The 25,701-nt window shown below is 33.7% G+C and overlaps 1 protein-coding gene across 2 annotated transcripts in view; it reads left to right on the top strand.

The window, feature by feature from the left end:
• Positions 1–25,701, top strand: part of LOC118184774 (uncharacterized) — a 290,183-nt gene that overhangs the window by 87,351 nt on the left and 177,131 nt on the right. For both annotated transcript variants that reach the window (XM_085807619.1, XM_085807620.1), the window contains one exon: positions 20,465–20,634. In XM_085807619.1, coding sequence (XP_085663745.1) covers positions 20,465–20,634 — 170 coding nt within the window. The remainder of the gene's footprint in view (positions 1–20,464; positions 20,635–25,701) is intronic.

Raw genomic sequence — 25,701 nt, 5'->3', positions numbered from 1 at the left:
GCCAGAGTGGAGATCAAAGTGATTAACTTGATAGCAATCACCTTTCTATTATCTTCCATTACTAACAATAACGTTTAAAATGAAAAGCGTGTGAGCGATACAAAACAACACGAAGAAGCGAATGTCACTTGAAAGGAAACTTCACTTTCGCCACTCTGAGCGATAACTGATTCTTGTTTGGCTTTCAGCCTGTTTGCCAAGTGAAGATGGTAACCCTATTTCGCCAAAGGCCGTTTCTTAGAATTGTTGCTGCAAACGTTTTGTTCCGGCAACAAACATCTAATATGATAATGCTTTTAGGGAACAATATCGCGTGAAAGAAAGAAAAGTTTAAACCAAATGTTTCGCGTAGAACTCAAAATCGTTAAAGACTATAAGACAACCTTTGAACTCACTTTTCAGTACGTCACTTAACAACACCCCGCCTCCATCTCCTCCTGTTCCTCTAACAAAGGGCACTTGTTCTGTGACAAGGTGACCAGACAGGTCTAGATGTCCTTAAACATTATCAGAGTTCCAAAGCTTAGTGGGAAATGAGACTAGGCATACATTTACACTTCACCCCCTCACCCACTCCAATTCCCAAAAGGGTGGTCTTCATCTGTTTTGAAATCTGAACAATAGCTATTTATTCAGGGATAAGTTGAATATCCACAATGAGTCTTAATAGACAGAAAAAATAACAAAAGAAAACGAAAAAAAAAAGCATTTGAAAATCAAAATATTATTATAAAGGGAGAAAATAATACTGAAATTTAGATTGAAAAAATCGTTTTACAGAGGTTTATTGTTCTAGAGAATATAGCAATATTGAGGGGAGATTAACATTAGTTTATATGCAAAATCACCGGGACCACAAAACATTATTGTAGTAGAGGGAGTTATTGTTGTATCGGGTATCGTTGTAGCGAGAGTTTACTGTATATCTATTTTTTGAACGACAGTATCGCAAAGCACGATCTCCTGATAACGACAACACTCACTGTTGCCAGAACTTATCTAAACTATATATTATATTATTATTATTTTTTATTAACATACTTTAATAAGCCCTTGCCTAACTCCAGTAGAAGCACTCTAGAGCTCTATGCAGTCATCATTATTTGGAAGTGGCCTCCTTTTGGACTGCTATGTAATTCTTTAAGGACGGCCGGGATCTTGAAAGTATCAACTGCCATCAGAATGCCTTTCCATCATCCGTTTCTAACTTCCTGTACAAGACGCCTTTTCGAATATGGAGTGAGTCCCAGGAAGCCTAATATTATTTTGTTGTAGGACTATAGCTAGAAATATCCTCCCAGGTAGGTTTTCTATTTGAAAACTCTATTATTAAGTTAGTTATGGTTTTAGTGTCACTGTCTTCCACCTGGTATTTCTTGAGTACTTCATCACTCCATGGGTCTGACTCAGATGATGTTGAATTCGAAACTTGGCGTGCGACTGGACTAAGCAGCTCGTATTTCACTTCGACCCAGGAACAATACCATCAGCTTTCTTTGCAGGGTCTTCAAGACAGGGCATCAGCGTTTCCATCTGATGATCCCTTCCGATGACGGATAGCTATGTCATATCTCAGGAGTGTGTTTACCCACCTTGCTATTTGACCTTCGGGATTCTTGAAATTTAAGAGCCGGATCAACGATGCATGATCTGTGCGGAGTGGAAATTTTCTGTCTCTAACTATGGCGGGCAATTTCTTCATGGTGGCAGAGTTATTCTGTAATGGGATAAGAAGTTACCACTGTTCTTAGTGGCATATCGCAGTGCTGTCGATGAAACTACTGGCTATTCCCCATCGCAGATGCTCTTCAGTCGGAACCTTCGTCTGCTTTGTGATCTCTAGTTCTATCTCCCTCCGAGTGTGTTGTCATCACCTGACGAGTATATCAAACATCTCCAGGCACTGTTTGAAGTGATGCACAATTTTGTATGAGAATGTGTCTACTGAAGATGAAGACACAATATGACACGAGAGCTATAAGACATGAGTTACGACAAAGGTGTGGTTGGGGAATCTGATTCACCAGAAAGGACTCTGTCCTAAACTACAGTAACCCTGGGATGGTCCTTACACAGTCCTAAACAGGGTGAATGACGTGGTATTTTGTATCGGAGGACATTTAATTCTAAGCGTAAAGTCATTCATTACATCAGGCTAGCCTCTTACCATGGCCATATTAAGTAGTCCCCATAATGTATATGACGTAAATGCACTGCTTGAGAATTGTTAAGGAACAGTTACATTTTTGGGAGTAATTAATAATAGACATTGACTGAAGAAATGAAACTAAGTACATATTTACAGTGCACATTTATTTATCATTATGCAAAATGGTACAGATATGGCCACGAAATATAAGAAAATATGAATAATAAATATGAATAATATCGAAAAATAAGAAATTAAAATCAAAAAAGCTGCTTCTTGAACGATTTCCAAACAGCCAACTAAAAATGAGTCTTCTTGCCAGAATGGAACAGATATGTGTACCCCAGTAAGGTGTGTGATTACCTCGGACACTAGTGCACATTTTGCATGTTTTTCATTCTTTCCAATTAACTTTCAAGGAGTGCTTAGGGAATATTCTCCTGCTCCTTTCTCAAGGCGGTTTTCAGCTCTTGCATGTTTCGGGGAGGGAGTGTTCTTTGCGAAACACGTCTGCTGAGGGCATCCCAGGCATGCTATATAGGTTTTAGGTCCAGGGAGTAAGCAGGCCATTGAACAGAATTGAGGAATTGAAACAGAAGAAATTCCCCTATTACCAAGAAGATCTCAGAGAATGACTAAGGGAATCTCACGAAACAGATTTTCATACATGGCTAAGAATGAAGAAATCAATGTTCCTAAAGACTGGCAAGAACTGCAAACATTTCCAACCAAAGAAAAGGAACTGTGGTGAAAATCCACGAAAGAAGAAATGGAAACACTGAAGAGAAACAAAACATGACAACTAGTCGATCTTCCAGAAGGAAAGAAAGCAATTGGAAACAAATGGACATTTAAAACAAAATCTGACACTTCAGGAAATGTTATCAGATATAAAGCTCGTTTAGTAGCTAAAGCATATTGCTAAAAATTTGGGCATGACTACGACAAAACATTCACACCAGTCGTAAAGTATACCACCATAAAGACTATCTTGGCAATAGGCAGCTCAAAAGAAGATGCACGTAAACCCCTTTGATGTAAAAACAGATTTTCTATATGGAGATCTGAAAGAAGATATATATATGAAGCAACCAGAAGGTTACATCTCTGCTTCAGAAGCAAACAAAGCCTGTAAATTAAATAAAAGTATCTACAGACTAAAACAGGCAGCTAGAAACTGGAATCGCAAGATAAGCTGAAATCCTGTGTAAACAAGGATTCGTTCAAGGAAAGGCTGATTCATGTTCCTTCACATTAATCAAGAACAGTGCAAAACCTTATATAATCGTATACGTTGATGGCATATTAGTCACGAGCGACAAGCATGAATCAATTCAAGAAGTTGAACGAATTCTCAAAGAATATTTCGACATTCGAAATTTTGGAGACGTATCTAAATATCTAGGAATCAAAAGAGAAAAGATGGAAGCTGTAACCCTTTGCGGCACAGTGTGTCCGGTCTGTACACACCTAAATATTTCCTTCTGTACGCACAGAAAAATTGAATGAAAAAGGATTTATAGGTTACTCTGAACCTTATTTATTTATAGTAGATGACAGCTCAACACAAACCAGTCCATATATTTTAGCCATATTTAGTTTTTTAAGACCCTCATTTTTCAAAGAAATCGTCCAGATTTTGTTTAGGGTATAAAAGAAATTGTTTGAAAAAAAAATTTCTATGTTATTTTTTGTCTGTATGTTAATTTCCTTATTCTGCATTAGTTTTAAATTTTTATGTTGAAATCTTGCTTAAAATCAAACGGTGAACCCTAGGTGTGCCCAGACCCTGCTCACCGATAATCTAGGACAACTGAGAGTCTGTATTCTTTGATTCTCCTCATCTCATCAGTCAGTTCATTGACAACAATGCTCGTTTCAGCACTCTTTTGGAAGCTGTATTCAGTTAGTGTGCCCACTTTGGGCACACCCAAAGAATTAAATTTGATAAGTGCTATCTTCACAAAATTTTACTTGTGTACTCCTCTAGGCCTAATTAGATTGTCTACCTTTTTTTTTTTTTTTTTATCAAAACGCCAACTTTAAAAGGTAGCGTGCTGGAACGGTTAAACTTCATTAAGCTAACAAGATTAGGAGTATGTCGAAAAATTCGACGGAGAGTCAGAAATAAACTAAGCTGTACACCCCTGACTACGAATTTTATGAAGAACCAAAACAACCAAGATGATGTTTTCTTTGATAATTAGAAATACAGGAAAGCAGTGGGAGCATTTTTATATTTAGCAACAGTAAAAATCAAGACCGGCATACTGAATTCTGTTGGAATACTTAGCAGAAAAGTAGAAAATCCATCAGAATTGGTCTGGAACGGCATTATTAAAAGCATACGATATCTGAGAGCTACAATTAATTACAAATTACATCTAAAATTTAAAGGCAGGACATACCTCTGACAGAAAATCCACGTCGATATATATTTCAAATAGCAAACAGCACAGTATCACGAACAAGCAAGAAACAGAATTGTGTCGCCGTATCTTCAACAGAAGCCGAATACATTGCTCTAGCTTTAATCTTGCAGGAGCTACATTGGATGAGACAACTGATGGAAAAATTATTCTTCGGATGATGGAAAATTTAGGCATGAACCTTTCCAGAAAAGAAAAAGGGAGCAGTTGCACCAAACACATCGGTGTGAAATATCACTACTTATGTGATCTACAAAATCAAGGAATTGTTAAATTACAACACTGCAACAGCAAAATGATGTATTCAGACATGTTTACGAAACCCTTGCCCAGACACAGGGAATTTTTGTTAAAAGGAATTGATCTTACTCCGGACGGAACAGCTCATTGAGTGGGAGATTGTGGAGCAATTTATAACAACAGCAATGGAGCTGTACTCTTTGTTGTTAATTTCCCCCTCACCCCCGCTACCTGGAATTGGACTTGATCCGAAAAGAAGGTTTTATGTCTTTTCCACCTCAGGTGTGCAACTACTAAGAGTTCTAACCTGTTCATCTGTATTCGCCTATAAAGGCCATTCGCAGTATTAAAATCATTGGGGTGCTACTGCAACGCACCCGGTTGCGTGACAGTGAAACAAAGTGCAATCAGTCCGTGGCAAAGTCAAGTTGTACCCACGAAAATTAGCGAAAAGGGAAATTAGTTCGTAGAATAAATCAAAAAGCATCCAGTTGTCAAATTCATGCTTAAAGCGTTCAATCTGGACCTCATTTTTCAAATTTGTTTTTTATTAGTAGCGTAAGGTTACTGAGAGAATTTTTGTAGCAGTACTAGCAGCGAATCAGAAGTTGAACTACGGCGTTGAGCGTAGTGAGATCGCACGATACACAATTCTTTACACAACGCTAATTAAAGTAGAGTCTATAGCCTGCTCTCCAAAAAGGAGAAACATTCTCTCTTTAAGTGATGTCTAGCCTTAGCATGATTTATGATTCACACATGCACAGTAGGCATATTTTCAGCATGGTAACCTTTGTCGCTTTGGTGATGAAGTTACAATTCAGTCTTCAGGGATCCATAAGTGAAGTGCTGCGAAATGTATGAATTTGTTCACTTTGTGCCCAATTATGCGAGCAATTATTTACTGGGGACTTAAAAAAGCATTTGGGGTGAGCTTTGTGTCCAAATATGTGAGAATTTATTTACTGGGGATTAAAAAAGCATATGGGGTGAGCTTTGTGTCCAAATATGCAAGAATTTATTTACTAGGGACTTGAAAAAGGCGTATGGGGAAATAGACGTTATTATTTTTTTCACTCGTGTCGATGTTTATGAACTGCTTAAATTAATACCATAGGTTTTTTGTAACATGCAATAATCACTTAACCGTGTTATACATTTATTTCCAAATGTGTTTTTGTTTAGTATTTCATCTTATACTTACTGTTTATCATAAAATTTCTTTTCAAATTCATGCTTACGACAAAGTCATGTCTCATCCTAAGCAAATAATTCTTGAGAGCTTAACATAATCAATTAATTTAACCTCATTTTACAAATTTGTTTTTTATTTCATATTTACAGTTATCATAAAAGTTCACCTTTTAACAGGCATTCAGCAAAATAACATACTTTGGTCCTTTCGTTTTGTATTCGTGATTACATTATCTTACCTTAATGGTAATCTAAAAGATAATCCAAAATAGGTTAGTTACTTAGTTCTGAGCACTGGCCCCCAGCCCACCTAGCAGGCGAAACCTGCCATATGGCTATGAGGGGACAGGCCAAGCCACAAAGGCATAACAAAAAAAAAAGTATATAAAGTAGATACATACATTCCAAACACTCTCGGTGAAATAGTATATAAATGCGTCGTTTCCATTTCTGTTTTTTTTTCCTACGTTTAAAATCTTTATAAGGTTTACAATCCAAAATAGGTCTTCGAACATTCCAGACATACAAAATTATCTTCCATACTAATCACGCTAAATATAAGAAATCAGTAACAGCTTAACTTGTCCAATGCTTCAAGTTTCTTATTAAGGTTTAACTTCTGCAACGTGACAGAATATAATGGAATAGCAACATGTCTTTAGTTACCAATCTCATATCTGCTCGTCTCGAATTAGCAAAGTTGCGATAGTAAACAAATGAACCACGCGTACCTTCAACAATGTAACATGAAAAAATCTGGCAAGATAAGCTGTTCCGAAAAATTAGGAATACAGGGGAAAGTGTTTATTATTGAGTAAATTACTATCTCGGTAATTTAGAATACCCAAGCTAAGACATCGCTGAGCTAACAGCGGTTTTCACAAATAATTTTTGTCGCCAAATTTGATGAGAAATCCACAAAAGTTGCCAAAGTTGGCAACATTTTGGTCAGGTCCCTGTATCATCGTAGCAAGTATAGTAATTGAATAATTGATGTTCTGTGTAGCTGTAACCATAATTCGGCCCTCGTATGTCTCCCAGTAATTCGCCTCCCTGTGGAACGGTGTTTGCGACACCAGGGTGCCTGAACCAAGGCTCTACCCCTTGTAGAACAAATTTGAAATTACGAAAGGTAGTATCAAATAACCAGTTAAAAATAATAATTTACTTTTTTTAAAAAATAAGATTTAAGGTACTCAATGATTAAGGAAAAGCTGGGAAAGTAATAAGCTGTTAAGGTGGTGACGCCAGAGGCCGTCGAGCTGGTGTTAAAAACAAACACACTTAAGAGTAAATGCAAATAAAAGCAGTCTGAATCCAGACAAAATTTAACAACTTAAGAACTTAAAGGAGAAAACATACAGTGTAATACAATAAGTATAGTGTACTAGATGATATAGTGGGATTATCACCGCATACACCCTGTGTTAAAACATGGTAATCTTTTTCGTACAAATAATAGAGGGCGCTGTGAGCACATATGCTCCATCAAAATCCGGTAGACATTTGTCACTTGCTATCTTCCTGTATTCGACATATATTAAAGATTGAATCATTACTGCTACTTTTAATGTTGTAAGTGAGCTAATAATTTTACAAAATAAACTTGGGTATTCTTTTTTGTTGTGAGCGGCTAAAACATAATTTGATATGTCAGCAAAGCTCTCACGAAAGTGTTTTGTTCCCGGCTGTATATCTGCTCACTAAAATGTCACAAAAGCATCACTGTTTAAAGTTCCCAAAGATGAAAAATTTATCGAGAATGGGCGAAAAGAATCTCCAGAGGAGATACAGAACTATCGATCCACCACAGTGTGTGTGAACTGCATTTTGAAGAACATTTTATTGAGAAATTTTACCATCATATTGTTAACGGTGAGGAAATAAAAATTCCAAGAGGTAAACCACTGCTTAAACCTGAAGCAATACCTAGCATATTTCCGAATGCTCCAAAGTATTTCAATAAACCTGATAAAAATTTTCCGTACCCTTTGGTTATAAAATTAGTCAGTATCATTGAAAAAAGTAATGAATTCACTGCAGATGTTTTCATGTGTGGCCAAAAAACTCAATCTGTTACTTTTAATGCTGTGAGCGAGCTTGTAATTTTACTTTATAATATTGAGGCTATACCTGTCTGCAGTGGAGTTGGAACCATTTTGGAATATAATCAGCACTATCATAAATATGTAAATATTATGCATGATCAGATGTACAGTACAAAGTGTACAATTAAGATTAATGAGTCTGCAACATGTGTGCATCGTAAATATGTAAATAGATTACTGAAAAGAAAAATTTGTAAAAATAATTATTTGAAATCAAAATTAAGCAATAATAGAAAAAACAAACTGATATGTTGTTTAGCTATAAATGCTTATAATAATGCCTCCAAACGTAAAAGTACTCAAGGTATGATTTATGATCCAAAATGGTTAATTGAATGTATAATAATGAGAATGAAAAGACCAAAACTTTATGAACATATCTGTGAAAATAAAATTCTGATTGTGCCTGGAAAGAACTGTCTACAAAGATATGTTAAAAATTACCGCAGTGGATTTGGTTTCTGTGATTCTGTTTTTCAGGCAATCAAAGTGAAAACTCAAAGTATGGAACCATAGTTTCTCCATGGTGGTATATTGATAGATGAAATGAAGTTGTCTGAAAATTTGCACGTGAGTTCAGATGGTCAAATTGAAGGATTTGTGGACTTAGGAAATTTTCAAAATGAAAAACAGCAAAGTAATCATAGATTAGTATTCCTATTTCAACCATTTGTGGGTGACTGGAAGCAGGTTGTGTCAGTTTTTGCCACATGCAACAATATTAAAGGAACCTTGCTTGCTGACTTGATAATAGAAGCAACAATTTTGTTAGAAAATGCAGGTCTGTATGTAGATTTTATAACTTGTGATAGTGCTACGTGGAATAAAGTAATGTGGAAGAAATTTGGTATAGGTATTCAATCAGTTAATACAACTGAATATCAGATAAATCATCCATGTGATGAAATGCACAAGTTAAATTTTATATCTGACTTTCCGCATTTAATAAAATGTATGCAAAATGCTTTTTTGAAACATGGATTTTACATACCATATGTAGAAGTGCGCCCAGAGCATATAATTTGTGCATGGAAGAAAGATTGTGGTGCTGTTACTTTAAAAGCAATGCCACATATTAATAGAAAGCATCTTTTTCCGAATAATTTTGAGAAGATGCGAGTGGATTTAGCATTTCATTTGTTTGGAAATGAAGTAGTCAATGGCCTTAATTTCTTCCATGATGAAATAGAAGAATTGTACGGGAATTTAGAAGGTACAATACAGTTTTTGAAACAGATAAATTCATTAATTCATATAATGACATCTAGATATACTCCAGAAGCTTTATTTTTAAATTCCGACAAGAACACAGCATTTTTAAATTTTTTGTTATTTCCGGATGAATGGGAAAAGCTTACTAAAGAACAAAATATGAAACTTGGTTTTATTAATCATTCAACTGTTGAATCGTTACGTGTAACGTTAAAATCAACATTGTTTATACTTCATTACATGACAGAAGAATTAAATTTGAAATACATTTTAACTTCAAGACTAAGTCAAGGTGCATTAGAAAATTTATTTGGTATTAACAGGCAGTATAAAGGTTGTAATGATCATCCAACACGTAGTGAATTTTTTAACATTGTTGAAACACTGCATTTTTACAATCTCGCCAAGTAACCAAAGCATGGAAATGTATCAGAAGAAGTTATAACTGCACTTCTTGCACCCTCCATTGATAAAATGCATGCTGTAAAAAATAGTCAACATATTGAGTATGTAATTGACCAACTGATTGAAAAAGGTCAGTTGGTTGATGCATGCTCATCATTTGATTTTTATTGTACAGTTGTTGATCATACATACACATCGCAACAAAGTGACTCACGTATAATTTATTACATTGCGGGATATGTTGCTAGAAAGTGGATTAAAGGATTAAAGTGGAGAAATGTTCAGAAGTTTTAAGAAATGTAGGGCTAGAAAGCACAGTAAATTCTGAATTTATTTCTTTAGTTAGTAAAAAGAATCTTACACATCCTTCAAATAGTTTATATGCATTGATTGAATATCTTGAGAAGTGTTTTGTGAATTTTTTTAATGTAAATATAGTAGAAAGAAGCAGTGTTGTATAATTTGTATCATCGCTCAAATTAAGTCATTATGTAGGTTGTGATTTACATAAAATAATGCTGACCAAAAAATTCTAAGATTTTATATTATCTCACGATTTCATTTTTACAGAAAAGCTTTAAACAAGCAAGCAAACACAAGTCAGAAAGGTAAATTTTTAAAACTTAATAGAACTCGATGAAAAGAAGCTGTACTTAAATTTAAGCTAGAATTTCAAGATACAAGAAATATCACCTTTTAATGAAAACTCCCCCCCCCACTGCAAATATCATCTGCACTGACAGTTCACATTGGCATGTTTAATAATATTTTGTCAAACCATTTTTGCCATTATTGTACGACAATGTCAAACAATCAATGCAATAAATGTGATCAAGATCTTTCACTATTTCAGTGATCAAAGCTGATCATTGTAGTTCTGAATAGCGTAAGATTCGTTAAATATGATAAGTATTGCTTCAGGTTTATGTAATGATTTGCCTCATAAAATTTTTGTTTCCTCAACTCTAACAGTATGGCTGTAAAATGTATCAATAAAATGCTCTTTGAAATGCAGTTTGCACATATAATCCTATGGCTGTAAAATTTATCGATAAAATGCTCTTCGAAATGCAGTTTGCACATAGAATCCTGATTTGATAGCTCTGTATTCCCTCAAAATTCTTTTTTCATTAATTAGAATAAAATTTAGAAGCTTTAAACAGTGACTATCTTGTGGCATCTTATTGTCCACATATGCAACTAACAATAAAAAAACTTTCAAAATAAATTTAGGGTTATATCAAGGTAAAGTATCTCTTTTATTTTTTTCACCAAATAAATGGATTTTATATATATGTGTGTGTGTGTGTGTATTGTCATTTCTCTTATTTCATTCATATTTAATTTAATAATGTTTTGAAAACTAATTTGCACATTATTTGACTACATTCAAACAATAAAAAATTTACATTGCTGATTTTAAGTTAACCAGATCAGATGTTAATAATTTTCATTATCATTTCGAAATGAAAATTAGGTTGTTTGATTAAGGCAAAACATATGATGCACTACATAAATTAAACTAAGAAGAATAATTTTTCATTGAGTACATTTTAAGGTGCCAATTCATTTCTCAAATATTATTCAATCAAACTGCCTTACTTGCATGATTCAGTTTGATTTAATAATATTTATAAGTATATACATTGCTATAATGATGTAGAAGTCATGTAAAACTTTCTATTCTAAAGTGATGATAAAATCAAAAAGTCTCTAAGAACCATGAAATTAAGGTAAAAATACATTTTTTATAACAAATACATAAATTTTGTGCATGCATTTTCATTTCATTCATACGATAGTGCTTTGACATTTTTTGTAAAATTTAATTTATATGTAAGTTGCCTGCATTTCAAATGCAGTTCCACAATAAAAATTAGCATTACTTATTTTGCTTTTAAGTTAATTAGCATCTGAGATATAATAATTTACGTTATAACTTAGAAATTATTAAGGTTAGGTTGTTTAATTTAGGCAAAGCACATGAAAGTTATCTGCTTAAGAGGAGGTTTTATGTTTGCCTTTGTAGAAGGCTTTTGAAGGGAAACTGACTGAGATTCACATTAGGTTTGGGGGGAAATCATACAAAATCACATGCAACCAGCCTGTTTGCTAGCTTTTTATGGTTTTTATAGATCCATTCAGTTTTAAGTGATATATCATAGTTTCATATTAACATGCTTATATATATATATATATATTTAAAAAAAACCCATAAATTTTAGCATTTATGTAAATAGCTTTGAATGAAAGTGTGAGTCCATTGTTCTATCTGAATTCATTTGCTATATTACTTGATAAAAGGTAGAAGGTATTGAGTTTTGTATAGTGCAAATTATAAAGAATTTATCAAATATTTCTTGATAGAAGAAATTTTAATGTTTATTACTTCAAAAACGTGTTTGGGATATATTCATGAAGTTTTTAATATAGATGCACCATTTTGCCAAGAAATTTGTTTAAGCCAAAATTCAAATTTTAAAGGAGAAATATGCAACATAATATTTAGGAAATGGCAAACTTAAAATGGTCATACAAGATGAGCATTAAAAATATATAATTTCTGTAATATATGCAAGCAAAAAAAAAAAAAAAAAAAAAAAAAAAAATTCTGTAGACCTGTTAAAGGCGCCATAAAATTAAATAAATATAGTTCATAAAAAAAAGATGAGAAAAATTTCGTGTAAAATATGTTAATTTAGACCTTTAAACATAAGTGAAATTGCAGTAAATGTCTCGGATTTATGGGGCACATGTGATCACAGCGCCATCTAACGGAATGTTGAAACTCGATTGCGAAAAATAGCGCCGATAATTCCACTATATATTCTAGTACACTATACAATAAGACTATACAAATTGCAGAATATGAGTGCCAAGATTACTAACAAACAAAAGTGTCAGAAAGTGGTGGTACATAACAGTTAAGCCCCGTTCACAAGAGCAGATTCGACCGGTAGTGAAAACCGGTTCTTCCAACGTGTCCCGTTCACATGGGACAAGCATTAACTGCCTCGCCGAATTGGAGGTAGAACTTGGTTGAATGTTCCTTACCTCTCGGGAGCAGGGCAAATGGGGAGATCTCCCGTACTATACTGTGCTGTTCACTTCATTTTAGTTACTACTCGCTGGACTGTCAGCGAAACAATCGCGCTGATGGATGTAGCATCCCCCCAAAAATTAGATAGAACTGTACAAGATACGGAAATTATAGACAAATACAGACAAGGTTATCTGATGCTAAGTATTCCAGAATTATCGTTCAAATTAAAACTAAAGTTAAGACAAGTATCGGCTTCAACGCGAAAAGGGACTCGGTACCTTTTGAATGATTTTTTTTAAAAAAAAATTTAAGCATTTTCATCTACTTTTTATGAATATTATTAAATGGTTTTGTGAGACAAAACAATTTTAAGCTGAAAAAAAGTTTTTGCTAGTATTTTTTTAATTTAAATTTTTGAAGAAAAATTTTACAATTAAAATGTCTTTCTTCTACAATTTTCAATGTCTCCCCCCAGTTTTTTATTGTATTTATTAGAGTGTTCTTAATAACTCCAAGGAATGATTTTGCAATTAATGAATTAGTTTCTGAGGGGGAAAAACACACTTTTATCTAAAATCTTTAAAACAAATATGATCTCAGTCACATTTTCATTTCAAAAAATTTTTTCCTTTCAGTATTTTGCAAAACCCATCCTTGTTTCTATAAAGTATATAATTTTATAAAAGCAGTAAAAATAATAAAAGATTTAGTCCATACCTGTATATGTTTTAGGACTTTAAGTAAAAGAATTTATTGAAAAAAGTACAAAAGGTTTCTCAGTTTGCATTTGCAGTTTAAAGAATCAAACTGTCTAAATAGACATTTAATCATTTCAGATCTTTAAAACTTTATTACTGAATTTCAATACACACATATGTATATAAATCAAACCTAGTGCTATTTATTCAATTGGTAAATATAAACATAAATTACAAACCTTTTTTTAAAACCTCATGTGGCCGGAAAAATTGCAAAAACTCATAAAACGCAAGCAGAATTTTTCTTTACCTGTTTTTTGTTTTGTAAAACACGTTCAAAACAATTTTAATACATTAATTAATTATAATATTGTTGCGTGCATACGGATTTGTAATAGATTGATAATAGTTCGTAAATGATTGTCATTGCACTCAAATCCGATGATAGCTTAATTAAATTTATTTTATCAACATAAACACTTCAAAGTTCTGCAATTTTCCACAGAAATACTCGTACAAGTGTTTAGAATATCACTAAGTATAATCAGTAGTTACACTTCAATCTAATAAGAACGTTAAACACAACGGAATGCAAAACCCATCTTAAGAGAAAGTTAACTCAGAAATATCTCCAATCTCACGCTGAACTAACAACTGGTAACAATAGCAACTTATATAGCATAAATAATGTCATAAAAATAGTGTGGTATAATGAGATTATTACTTTGAAACCGATGTTTCGAATTGATGCCCAAGAAGAACCAATATTTCCCATTCTGCTTCATTGCATATCTTTCAAAAAAGTAAAAAAATCATCCAATTAATTTCCTTTATCATTTTTTTTTTAATGCGAAAAGTTTGTTTTATAAGCTGTGAAAATGTGGGAAGTTTGTAACCGATATATTTTTAGGTATGAAATTTTAAAATTAATGGGCGTCAAAAAGTCTAAAAATATGAATGATTTTCAAAAATTCTCCCAAAATATTTAAAAAAAAATTTATGGTAAAAATTTCATTTGTTTTTTTCCCTTCCACAGTGTGTTATGGTGCAAACTATAATATTCTGAGATTCTCAGTTTATTTGTTAATATTTGAAAAAAGTCGTTTCAACTTTAAATTTGAAAAAAAAAAAAAAAAAATCTAATCCTCTAAAAATCAAAAGCGTGACACCACATCCACAAGCAATGTATGTACAAAGTTTGAGTTTTATATCTTATCAGGAAGCAGTTTAAAAAGCCATTACCATCTTTTAACCATAGCGACAAGCACCAAGAGTGAACTAAATAACAGCTTATAAAATAATAATAATAATTAAAAAGCATATATTTTTCAGGAACCATTACGAAACTTCAGGTACCAGTTGCGAAAGTACAGATTACAAAAATTAACAACATTAAAACATGTTAAAAATGTGTAAACAGTATTAGAAATCTGCCAATTCAGAGATGTGATTGTTCACAGAGGCTTTAGGTGTAAAGGGGAAGGAAGACGATGGTCTTCTGAACGGGTCCTAAAGACGAAACTCTTTCATGTCTCCTTTTTCTCCCCTTGCTAACAGCAGCTGTGCGAAGGAGCGTTGCATGTGAACGGGGCTTTAGTGGACTGAAGAGGGTGTGTGTGAACATATTACAAGTAATAATGAGTGAAAATACATATAGATGAGAATACACATAATAATAATAAAAAGCAAGATTGAGCAAGGAGTCGTACAGTAAAATACAATTCTAGTTTTCAGTAGAACCAAAAATGTCCTCACATACATTGAATAAAATGAATGACTTATCAATATTGTTTGTGGCAGTGTGTAATTCAGGCAGTTTGATTTTTAATTTTACGAATAATATTGGTAAAGGAAAGTCCTTTGAACATGTTGGCAATTTCTTTAAAGAATTTAATGATATCGGTAAAGTCACTAGGTTCAGGTACACATTGAGAATTCGTACATTTTGCTCTGTTTTGAATACTTCTGCTCTTTTGCATGACAGTTGTAGAATTATCAGTGACTGAGGCATAAGATCTACCTTTGGCAACATTAGATGTACTCAGAGTATTGCTATCCTCCCAGTAATTCCGAAAAGCATAAAGTACTGGAAAATTTGCGGCGGCCAGGTGAAAACTATATAAGGCCGGAGAGACAGGGTTCGTACAATCCTTAAGAGTCCTTAAAAGTCCTTAATTTCGGCCAAAATCGGCAGAAGATCCTTAATTTTAATAATCTGAAATTTCTGTCTGTTTTTACGACTGCCATTTTGAGTGTGAATTAGCATTTTGCAGCAATATTTTTGGCGATTCACTGACAAATATGGTTATTTTTTGAATGGGTTCAGGGGTTATAATTTGTTCCTATTTGTAATATAACTGGTGGGATACTCGAGTTTCTGAGCAAGAAGTGAAACATAAGCATTTCGAAATTATTTCATTTTTTGTAATGAAGATCACTCAAACAACTTTCCGCTTTTGGGGATATGAATTCTTTTATTAAATGGTTCTAAATTTGGCGACTTACCAACATTTTGGCGATTTTAAGTTCGTTTTCTATGGAAAATTTTTAATTCTGAAATCTGGGAAAATTTTGGCGACTTTTTTAGAACATTCTAACACTGATAAATTTCATTAAAATAATGGTAATGTATTGGAATTATATTTAAGAAATAACATTAAAATAAAGCATTTTTATTTTTCACTGTCATATTATAAAGTTCTATTTTGGCCACATATTATTATATTATGTTTTGAATCCGAAAAATAAGCAAGGTATAATGCTATGAAGCACAATTTATGGAACAGTTTTTAGCAAAAGCAAAATAGCTATGTAATTAATTGAAAGCGTCTTTTTAATTTTTTTTCATTGTAAGAGTTTTTCCCATTTCTCAGAATTCTTAGAATATGGATCAGTTTTCTCTTTTTCTACATTTCACTAGACACAAGCATGGAAAATATCAAAATTGCTTCTAATCTTATCATATGGACAGGCAGTATAGAAAGGAATTTTTTTTATTTATAAAGAAATTGAAAACTGACAATTGAAAAGATTCATCTAATATGTCTTAATCCTAAATTCTGCTGCCTGGTGCCTTTCTAAATTCTGCTTCCAATGCCTGCCCTAAATTCTAAAAGTTTTGCCATTTTTAGATTTTTTTGCTCGGTGTATCACTAAATTCTAAAAAGTATGCCACACCAGGCTGTGTGACCGGAACTTACGATATGTGTTTCATATTTCTTCTGAATGTTTGTATTACTAAAGAAATCAAATTAGCAGCTTTTCCATACATTCTAAATTCATTTTGTGTTTTAGAATAACAGAAATCTTTAAATAAATCCAAAAATTCTAAAGTGAAAAGGAAATGTGTTGAAGTAACGAACTAACTATGTAAAGAAAATTATTTTTCAGAGATATGTAGTTATTATTATATAAATTACCCAGTTGTTAACAATTTCAGCCTTTACTATAATTTCCCATTTCTATTTCCTCACCAGAATGCAAATCACTGAGACAGTTTTTCAACTGCAGTTTTTGAAGTGTAAGACAAGAGTGTGTTTCTGACCTCCACTTCCTCCCTGTATTAGTTACTATCAGCTCTGATAATTTCCATTACTGCTGCTAACATTTGAGTTTATTATAATGATAGAGTTATTGAACCAAATTAAATTGACCACTTGTCTTTGACCACTAGTCCATATTTTTAGTTTGAATTTGACTCGTCTTGTTTAACAATGCATTATGAGGCATACACCCAGTTTGTGAGGTGGGTGAATTTTGCTGGAGTACTGGAGCCCACTGCTTCAGCTGTACATCAGCTTTTTCAATCTCCACATCACATGAACTTTCAGATGGTTCAACACTTGTTGACTGCGCTTTCATAACTTCACTATCAGTTTCGAAGAACTTAACAATCGCATTTTCACTTTCGTCCGCCTTCATTTCAGGCACTTGAGAATCAAAAGTTTCTTTACCGTCTTTTATTTCTTCATGTTTTCGTTAATCCCGTTAGATGCTTCATCCATCATTTCTTGATGTTTCTCAGGCAATTTGTTAGTTACTTCCTTCATTTCTTCATCCTTTGATTCTTCAGAAGCCACATCTCTCATTTTCACATCGTCTTTTATAGCTCCAGTTTCTTCTGTAAGCTCCACTTTCATCTGTTGGAGTTGCTCTTGCACCATTTCGTGGCCGACATTTATTTCTTTTCGCCAGGCTTTCTTATCTTCCAGTCGCGCTTTCATCTCTTTCAGTGCAGCTTTGATCTCAGGTGTCATCTCTTTATATCCAGATTTTATCTCGACATATCCGGCATTTATCTCGAAACTTCCAGCTTTTAACTCTTTGAATTCGGCTTTCATCTCTTCCTGTCCGGCTTTGATCTCGGCTAAGAAGTCCATCAAAGTCTTCATTTCCTCCGCCATAGCTTTCCTCTGCAGGAGGGCCACTGGCATTCACTCGCAAATCCCACTTCTGACACCAGTTGTTCCATTTTTCTTTCTTTCTGACACCAGTTCGTTATGTTATTTTCTTCCTTCACGTTCGTACGAGATTCGTAGATTTGGAGTGAGTAACGACGACACTGCATGAAGTATCGAAATACACTTTATTGGTCGGTATTAATCGAGACAGCTCCAATATCTCGTTTACAGTTGTCGAACTGTTATAAACACGCTGACATGATCAGCGACACAGCCCTCAGGTTATCGGCTATCACGGTGGAGACAGCTTCATGGCAAAGCACTAGAGTACAGCACCTGACACTGCTTGGTTGTTCTCAGAACTCCATGTACTCTCGAGACTCTCCACACACTCTCCAACTCGCGATGCACTCGACGACACACAGAGCACAGCTCCCAACTCTTCGGTTCAGTCGTTTCCGGAGCTCAACACACTGTCTCGATGATGCACTGACCGCGATACACTACAAGACTCTTTCGGTGCACTCGGCGACCCATTCGACACTTCTGAATGTTCATATTACTAAAGAAATAAAATTAGCAGCTTTTTTTATACATTCTAAATGGGTTTAGTTTTTTTTTTTAAGTATAACAAAAAAAAAAAAAAATCTTAATTAAATCCTAAAATTCTAAAATGAATAGGAAACATGTTGAAGAAAGAAATGAATACATAAAGAAAATTATTATTCAAAGATATGTGTAGTTATTGTTACATAAATTACCCAATTGTTTATGATTTCAGCCTTTACTATAATTTCCCATTTCTATTTCCTCATGAAGCCAGATTAAATTAAAATTAAATTGTATAATCTTTGACCACTAGTGTACATTTTTAGTTTGAATTTGACTGTTCTGGTTTAATTATGTCACCATAAGCTGTAATTGATTTTCTTAGCATCAGAACATGCCTTTATGTTCTAAGCTCTTTTTAAATAAGAGGTTCATTTAAACTTTCTTGTAATATTATTGTAGTTAATTTCAGACATAGCGATAATATGCTTCATGCCTGTCGGGAGTTTTGGACTATTTAACTTTTACCAGATCAATTAAACCCTCATAGGTACATTGTGGAAAGTTTGACAGTTAGGAGATAAAACAGGCAGAAACTAATGAGAACGTTGTTTTGTGTATTGAGACAAATTTCTAATTGTTAGTAAAGATGCTTAAGGAGAAGGAAATCAATATAAATTAGCCAAAATGTCTGGGCAGGCCTTCAAGTTAAAAAGATGCATAATTATTTTTTTTGAGTTTTGTTGCTACAAAATATAAATGTTTAATGTGTAATTATCTTAATATTGTTTAAAAATGAATGTCATAAATTACACGTATTTTAAACTGTGAAATTTTATTAGATTGTGATATTAATAGGGTTTTTTTTTAACAAATATTGTTTAAAAATAAATTTAATTTGATAGTGTTCATGTAAATCTATATGACTAAGGTTATCTAATACCTAATTTAATTACTTATAACTAAGTGACCCTTGGAAATTATCATCTTCATATTAAAGCGAGTTATTGCCTTTCATTAACCTTTACAGTGGTCACAGGGTTAAAAGGCAATAATCTAGTGCTTTAGTGGCTTAATTTAACCTTAAAGTATATTAACTGAGTTACAACTCCTGAAACTCTACGCGAAGCTACGACACTAACTGCATCAGACACAGCTCAGCTAACTTTCAAAACTTACTAACTGTGCTTACATCAGGCCTTTCAGGTTTGTTCTGATCAGCAGGTCTTTCTCTGGGCAAGCAGGAGCAGTGACAACAGCCAGTCTGTTGTTATGAATCATGCTGATTATGATTTTATTGCTCATTTTAACCAATGCTGCTTGACATAAAATCTACTTACTATTACTAAACCTTTTAGACTGAGCAAGTATGTGACAAAATGAGACATTAAAAATAAAAAAAAAAAAAGCTGTTAATAAAACGTAACTTAAATGTCACTTATCTTCTTTCAAATATGTCCAGTTATTATAAGTGTAAAATATTTAATGCTACTTGATAAATTTCATAATATTTATTTTATTCTTAAATGTATTAATAATTATTTTAATTAAGCTATGTTTAATAATAATGCATTCTACTTACGGATCTCTTTTATTTTTAGGATGGTGTTAAAATGTGAAGTTCAGGAATAGATATAATATTTTTAATTGAATTTATTTAGTTCCCATTTTCTATAGATATTGCGCTCTTGCCAGCCTAACAAATAAGTATCAAAGTATCTGCCCTCAGTAGTTGTTGCTAGCCCTTAGGTCTGTGTGAGTTCCAAGTACTGTCTCTAGTTTAAATTTTGTTCTGTAGCTGCGCTTTGTTTAACGTTTGTTAACTACTCATTGTACTGTGAGATTCATTGGATGACTTTCTGGAAATTTGCAGTACTCTGAAGTGTTTCTTTTAATAAAGTTAATTTTATCAATCTAACATTGGACCGGTGTGCATTCAGTCTATTACCAACCGTACACATGTACAATATTATAATGAAATATTTAAAAATACAGAATATTTTATCTGGAATTTTGAAATGTGTGTTTCTTTTTCAGCAATCTGACCAGAATTCAAAGGAATGTAGCTGAAAAGCAACGGAGAGATAAACTGAATGGCTACATAAGTGAGCTTGCCAATATAGTGCCAATGGTCTCAATGTCTTCTAAACGGCTGGACAAAACCAGTATTTTACGATTGAGTGCTGCTCATTTGCGACTTGTCAAAAGTATGTATAAACTCTATAAGCAGTATTCTTTGAAGAAATGTTAAATTAACGTTATCTAGCTAATTTGTATTCTTAACATTTAGGGGGGAAAACAACTTTTATTGAATCAATAATTTAGTTCTTGTGCATTGTGATTTCAGTATAAATGCACTTGTGCTAGGGCAGATATTTTACAATGTTTAAGCCACTTTGAGAAATAGCTCTGCAGTTTGATTTTTCTCTCCTCTCTTAGCTAAACTGCAATTGGTAAGATAAACTTTTTTTGTACTCATGAGGGTTTCTGAAAAGAGTTGAAATTATGAGTGTAAGCAAGTTAAGTCCAAAGTCGTGAGTTTAAATCCTATTTTTCCTAAAGCAACCAATTCTTTTCGGTAGACAACTAACTTCATTGATTTCTTTGATAGCAAAATATTACTGAATACATTTTTTTTTTTTTTAATGGCATGATGGAAATGGATTGATTTCCGAATAAAGCCATAAGAACATTTGTAACCTTTTTCGTTTAGATTTTTGCTTGTCTTAGTTCAAAAATTAAATCAACTTCTTAATTAAAAAAAAACAGTCAAATGTGGATTTAACCAGTTATTCGGAGTTAATGATAAAATTCCATAAACTAAATATAAAACTGGGTGTCAAAGATAAAAAGGGTGCACCGCAACACACCCCCCCAGCGGGAATCTTGCCATATAGAGGCAATGATTATTTCTACCTACTGAAATATTATAAATAATGTGCGACATGACTTTTGGGCTATTTGCTGTAAGGGTGTTTACACTGCCTTGAAATACATTGAAGTGACAAAAGTCATGGGATAGCAGTATGCAAATATACAGATGGCAGTAGTATCACGTAGAAAATGTATAAATGCAAAGTGCTTTGGCAGGGCTTTCCTTTGTGTTCAAGTTATTCATGTGAAGAGGCTTTGACGTGATTATGGCCGCACGACGAGAATTAACAGACTTTGAACGCGGAATGGTAGTTGGAGCTAGACGCATGGGTCATTCCATTTCGGATATCATTAGGGAATTCAACATTCCGAGATCCACAGTGTTAAGAGTGTGCCGAGAGTATCTAATTTCAGGCATAACATACCACCATGGACAGCGCAGTGGCCGACCACCTGCACTTAACGACCGAGACCAGCGACGTCTGTGTAGAGTTGTCAATGTTCACAGACAAGCAACACTGCATCAAATAACCGCAGAAATTAATGTGGGACGTACGAGAGACGTGTCCAATAGGACAGTGCGGTGAAATTTGTCTTCCTTTTGCTATGCCAGCAGAAAACCGACTCGAGTGCCTTTACTGACAGCACGCCATCGCCTGCAGCGACTCTCGTGGGCTCGTGAGCATATCAGTTGGTCCCTAAACGAATGGAAACCGTGGCTTGGTCAGATGAGTCACGATTTCAGTTGGTAAGAGCTGATGGTAGGGTTCGAGTGTGGCGCAGACCCCACGAAGCCATGGACCCAAGTTGTCAACAAGGCACTGTTCAAGCTGGTGGTGGTTCCATAATGGTCTGGGCTGTTTTTACATGGCATGGACTCGGTCCTCTGGTGCAACTGAACCGATCATTGACTGGAAATTGATACTTTCAGCTACTTGGAGATCACTTACAGCCATTCATGGACTTCACGTACTCAGACAACGATGGGATTTTTATGGATGACAGTGCGCCATGTCACCGTGCCACAATTGTTCGCGATTGGTTAGAAGAACATTCTGGACAGTTCCAGCAAATGATCTGGCCACCTAGATCGCCCAACATGAATCCCATCGAACATTTATGGGACATCATCGAAAGGTCAGTTCGTGCACAAAACCCTGCACCGTCAACACTTTCTCAATTATGGAGTCTATAGAGGCAGCATGGCTCAATATTCCTGCAGGGAACTTCCAAGGACTTGTTGAGTCCATGCCACGTCGAGTTGCTGCACTTCGCCGGGCAAAAGGAGGACCAACAAAATATTAGGAGGTATTCCATGACTTTTGTCACTTCAGTGTACTTGTCCTCTGCTTTTTGCTAGTTAATTTTTGAACAGATTACTGTGGTAATTTTGTAATGAGTTTTGAACAGGTAACCACAGTGATTTTCTAATGAGAATTGTTTAACACGCACAATACCAGTAAATCCATTGATTTTTTACCCTTAAAAGAGTCCTGTGAGGTGTCTCTGCAAACAATGTACGTAAGTTTTTAGCTTTGAAGTCATCTGATTCTTTATTTAGAGAAGGAGAGCAGGTTGGTCAGTCTTCTGACATGCCAGAATTCCTTATCACTGAATTTTTAACAATTTGAGGGCTATTTTTATAATGTTTGGGACCATTATCTTGAGAAAGTTTTGGAGTTTCCTTACTGACATTTCTACCTCTTATGTTTTTAGTTTCTTCATACAAATCCAATTTATCAGCAAGTTGAAGAATGTCAGTTCGCTTGGTCCAGTGATCCACAAAATGCTCTGTTTGGGATTTTTTAAAATTTGACTGAATATCATGAAACCCTTTAACTTCTCAAAAGTTTTGACTTTTAATTCTCCGATCCAGCCATCAATGAAATTTCTCAAATTGAAATAAAAATCTCACCATATACTATCAGGACTTTTGCGATACTGCGAAAATAACTGTCGGAACTTTTTAGTACTTAATCTGAAGCGTTTTTAAGAGGATTTGTTTGATTTCCTCATAACAGAGTTCGTACGGTCCTTAAGAGTCCTTAAAAGTCCTTAGATTTTTTGAAATCGATTTTGGTCCTTAAAAGTCCTTAATTTTGGCCAAAATCAGCAGAAGGTCCTTAATTTTTATCATCTGAAATGTCTGTCTGTTTTTACGACTGTCATTTTGAGAGTGAATTAGCATTTTGAGGAATATTTTTGGCGAGTCACTGCCATATATATGATTATCTTTTGAATGGGTTCATGAGTTATAATTTGTTTCTATTTCTAATATGAATGGTAGGATACTCAAGTTTCTAAGCAAGAAGTGAAACATAAGCCTTTCGAAATTCTTTTTTTGTAGTAAAGAGCTCTTAAACAACTTTTTGCTTTTGGGGATGTCAATTCTTTTATTAAATGGTTCTAAATTTGGCGACTTTTCAACATTTTGGCGATTTTAAGATTAGTTTCTATAGAAACTTTTTAGTTCTGAGAATTTTTCGACGATTTTTTTTAAAACATCGTAACATTAATAAATTTCATTAAAGTAATGGTAATATATTGAAATTATATTTAAAAAATAACATTGAAATAAGACATTTTTATTTTTCGCTGTAATATTATAAAGTTTCATTTTGGCAACTTATTATACAATATTTTAAATCTGAAAAATAAACAAGGTATAATGCTATAAAGCATAATTTACGAAACAGCTTTTAGCAAATGCAAAATTAGCTATGTAATTAATTAAAAAATGTCTTCATTTTAATTTTTTCATAGTAAGAGTTTTTCCCATGTAATTGTCTCAGAATATTCAAAATTCTCAGAATGTGCATCAGTTTTCTCTATAAAATTAGTTTTATACTTTTCCCTTCTATTTTTTTCCCAAAATATTTCTGTCTTTTTGCTGTTACAGAATTGGTAGGGATAATTTTTCTTTAGAATTTTAGACATTGCAGCTTGGAAAGTTTAGAAGGATTTGAAGGCGAGATTTATAGACCCACGATTCTAGAAGGTTCGAGAAATGTATGACATAATGAAAAATGTCTCCATGGTATCAACACGTAATGGTTGTATTTTACAGAAGGTTTGCAATGAATTTCTTAATTTTTGGAGAACATCTGGAAGAACAATGAAAACGTAATATTTAAATGTTTTACTTTTGATACTAGAATCTTAACATATTTATCTTCTCTTTATTTTCTCTACTTTTCACTAGACAGATGCATGGAAAATATCAAAAATGCTTCTGAAATTATCACATGGCCAGGCATTATAGAAAGGGATTTTTTATTAATAAAGAAATTGAAAACTTACAATTTAAAAAATTCATCTAATATTTCTTAACCCCTTTGAGCCGGGTAGCGAAAACGCGCGCTTATCGCGGAGGCCGGCAGTGTCTTCCGCGAGCGTCTCTCCAGGGCCGGGGGCTTTTTTGCTACTAAGCCTAAATCCATGAAATTTTCCGAAGTATCAACGCATTGCTTAATAATGTTCTATAAAGTATTTAATCGGCTTATGCTTTATAAATATTTTTATATATATACTTTAATTACCTTATTTCTTGTTTAAATGCACATTTTACACATTTTATTTTAATTACTCACCATTTTATGACTTTTAACATTATACATCTGAAAACTAAATATATTACTTAAAATTCTCTTTTTGTATGAAGAATTTTAAAACAGGGATCTACACACAGTCCTACGTTACATTGCTTGAACTTGTAATAACTCATTTGCCGTTTTGGAGGATTTTTCCGGGAATGTGAACAAACGAAGCATCGTCATCTTATTTTCTTATCAGTCTCTTCTGAACAAAGTTTTGGAAAATGTCTTTCAGTTAATCTTTCAGAATCAATATCAGAATTTCAGAATCAATATCTGAAATATTTTGCATCATTTCTGCTATTTCATGCTCTGTTAAACATTTTCGACGCTTCGACATTGAAACGGTAAAAACAGAAAGAATTCACGTCTAAAAAGATCTTAATTATTTTCTAAAAACTGAACTGTAAACGGAAATACTCAACGCTTTAGCACATATAAAACTTCTATTTACAATAAACAATTACCACGTGCGATTTAAAGAGACATCATAAATCACGCCATTCGGAAACATTTAGTTCCCCGTTTGTTTATATAATCAAAAACACGTGTATGTGAGTCATGCTTCTCTCATTTCGAGTAGAAAGTCTAATGTACATGTATCTGAAACCATATGGACATACAGTGCCATCTTGTGGCAGAAATTATAGTTTGAAAAACGTTCCAAGGTATTGGCACAAATACGTGACAGTCGGTAGAAAATGCAACAATGCTCTGGCACGCCTGCGTGTCGGCCGGTAGATAAGTGTATTCGTTGCTGTCACGTATACGTGACAGTTGGCGCGAAGGGGTTAATGCATCATACAC

The sequence above is a fragment of the Stegodyphus dumicola genome, chromosome X1 (genome assembly GCF_044657685.1).
Source record: "Stegodyphus dumicola isolate Sdum_Otavi_A_Nest chromosome X1, ASM4465768v1".
NCBI classification, from domain to species: domain Eukaryota; kingdom Metazoa; phylum Arthropoda; class Arachnida; order Araneae; family Eresidae; genus Stegodyphus; species Stegodyphus dumicola.
Note: the sequence above shows the minus strand (reverse complement) of the source record. Positions and strands in the feature narration are given on the sequence as shown.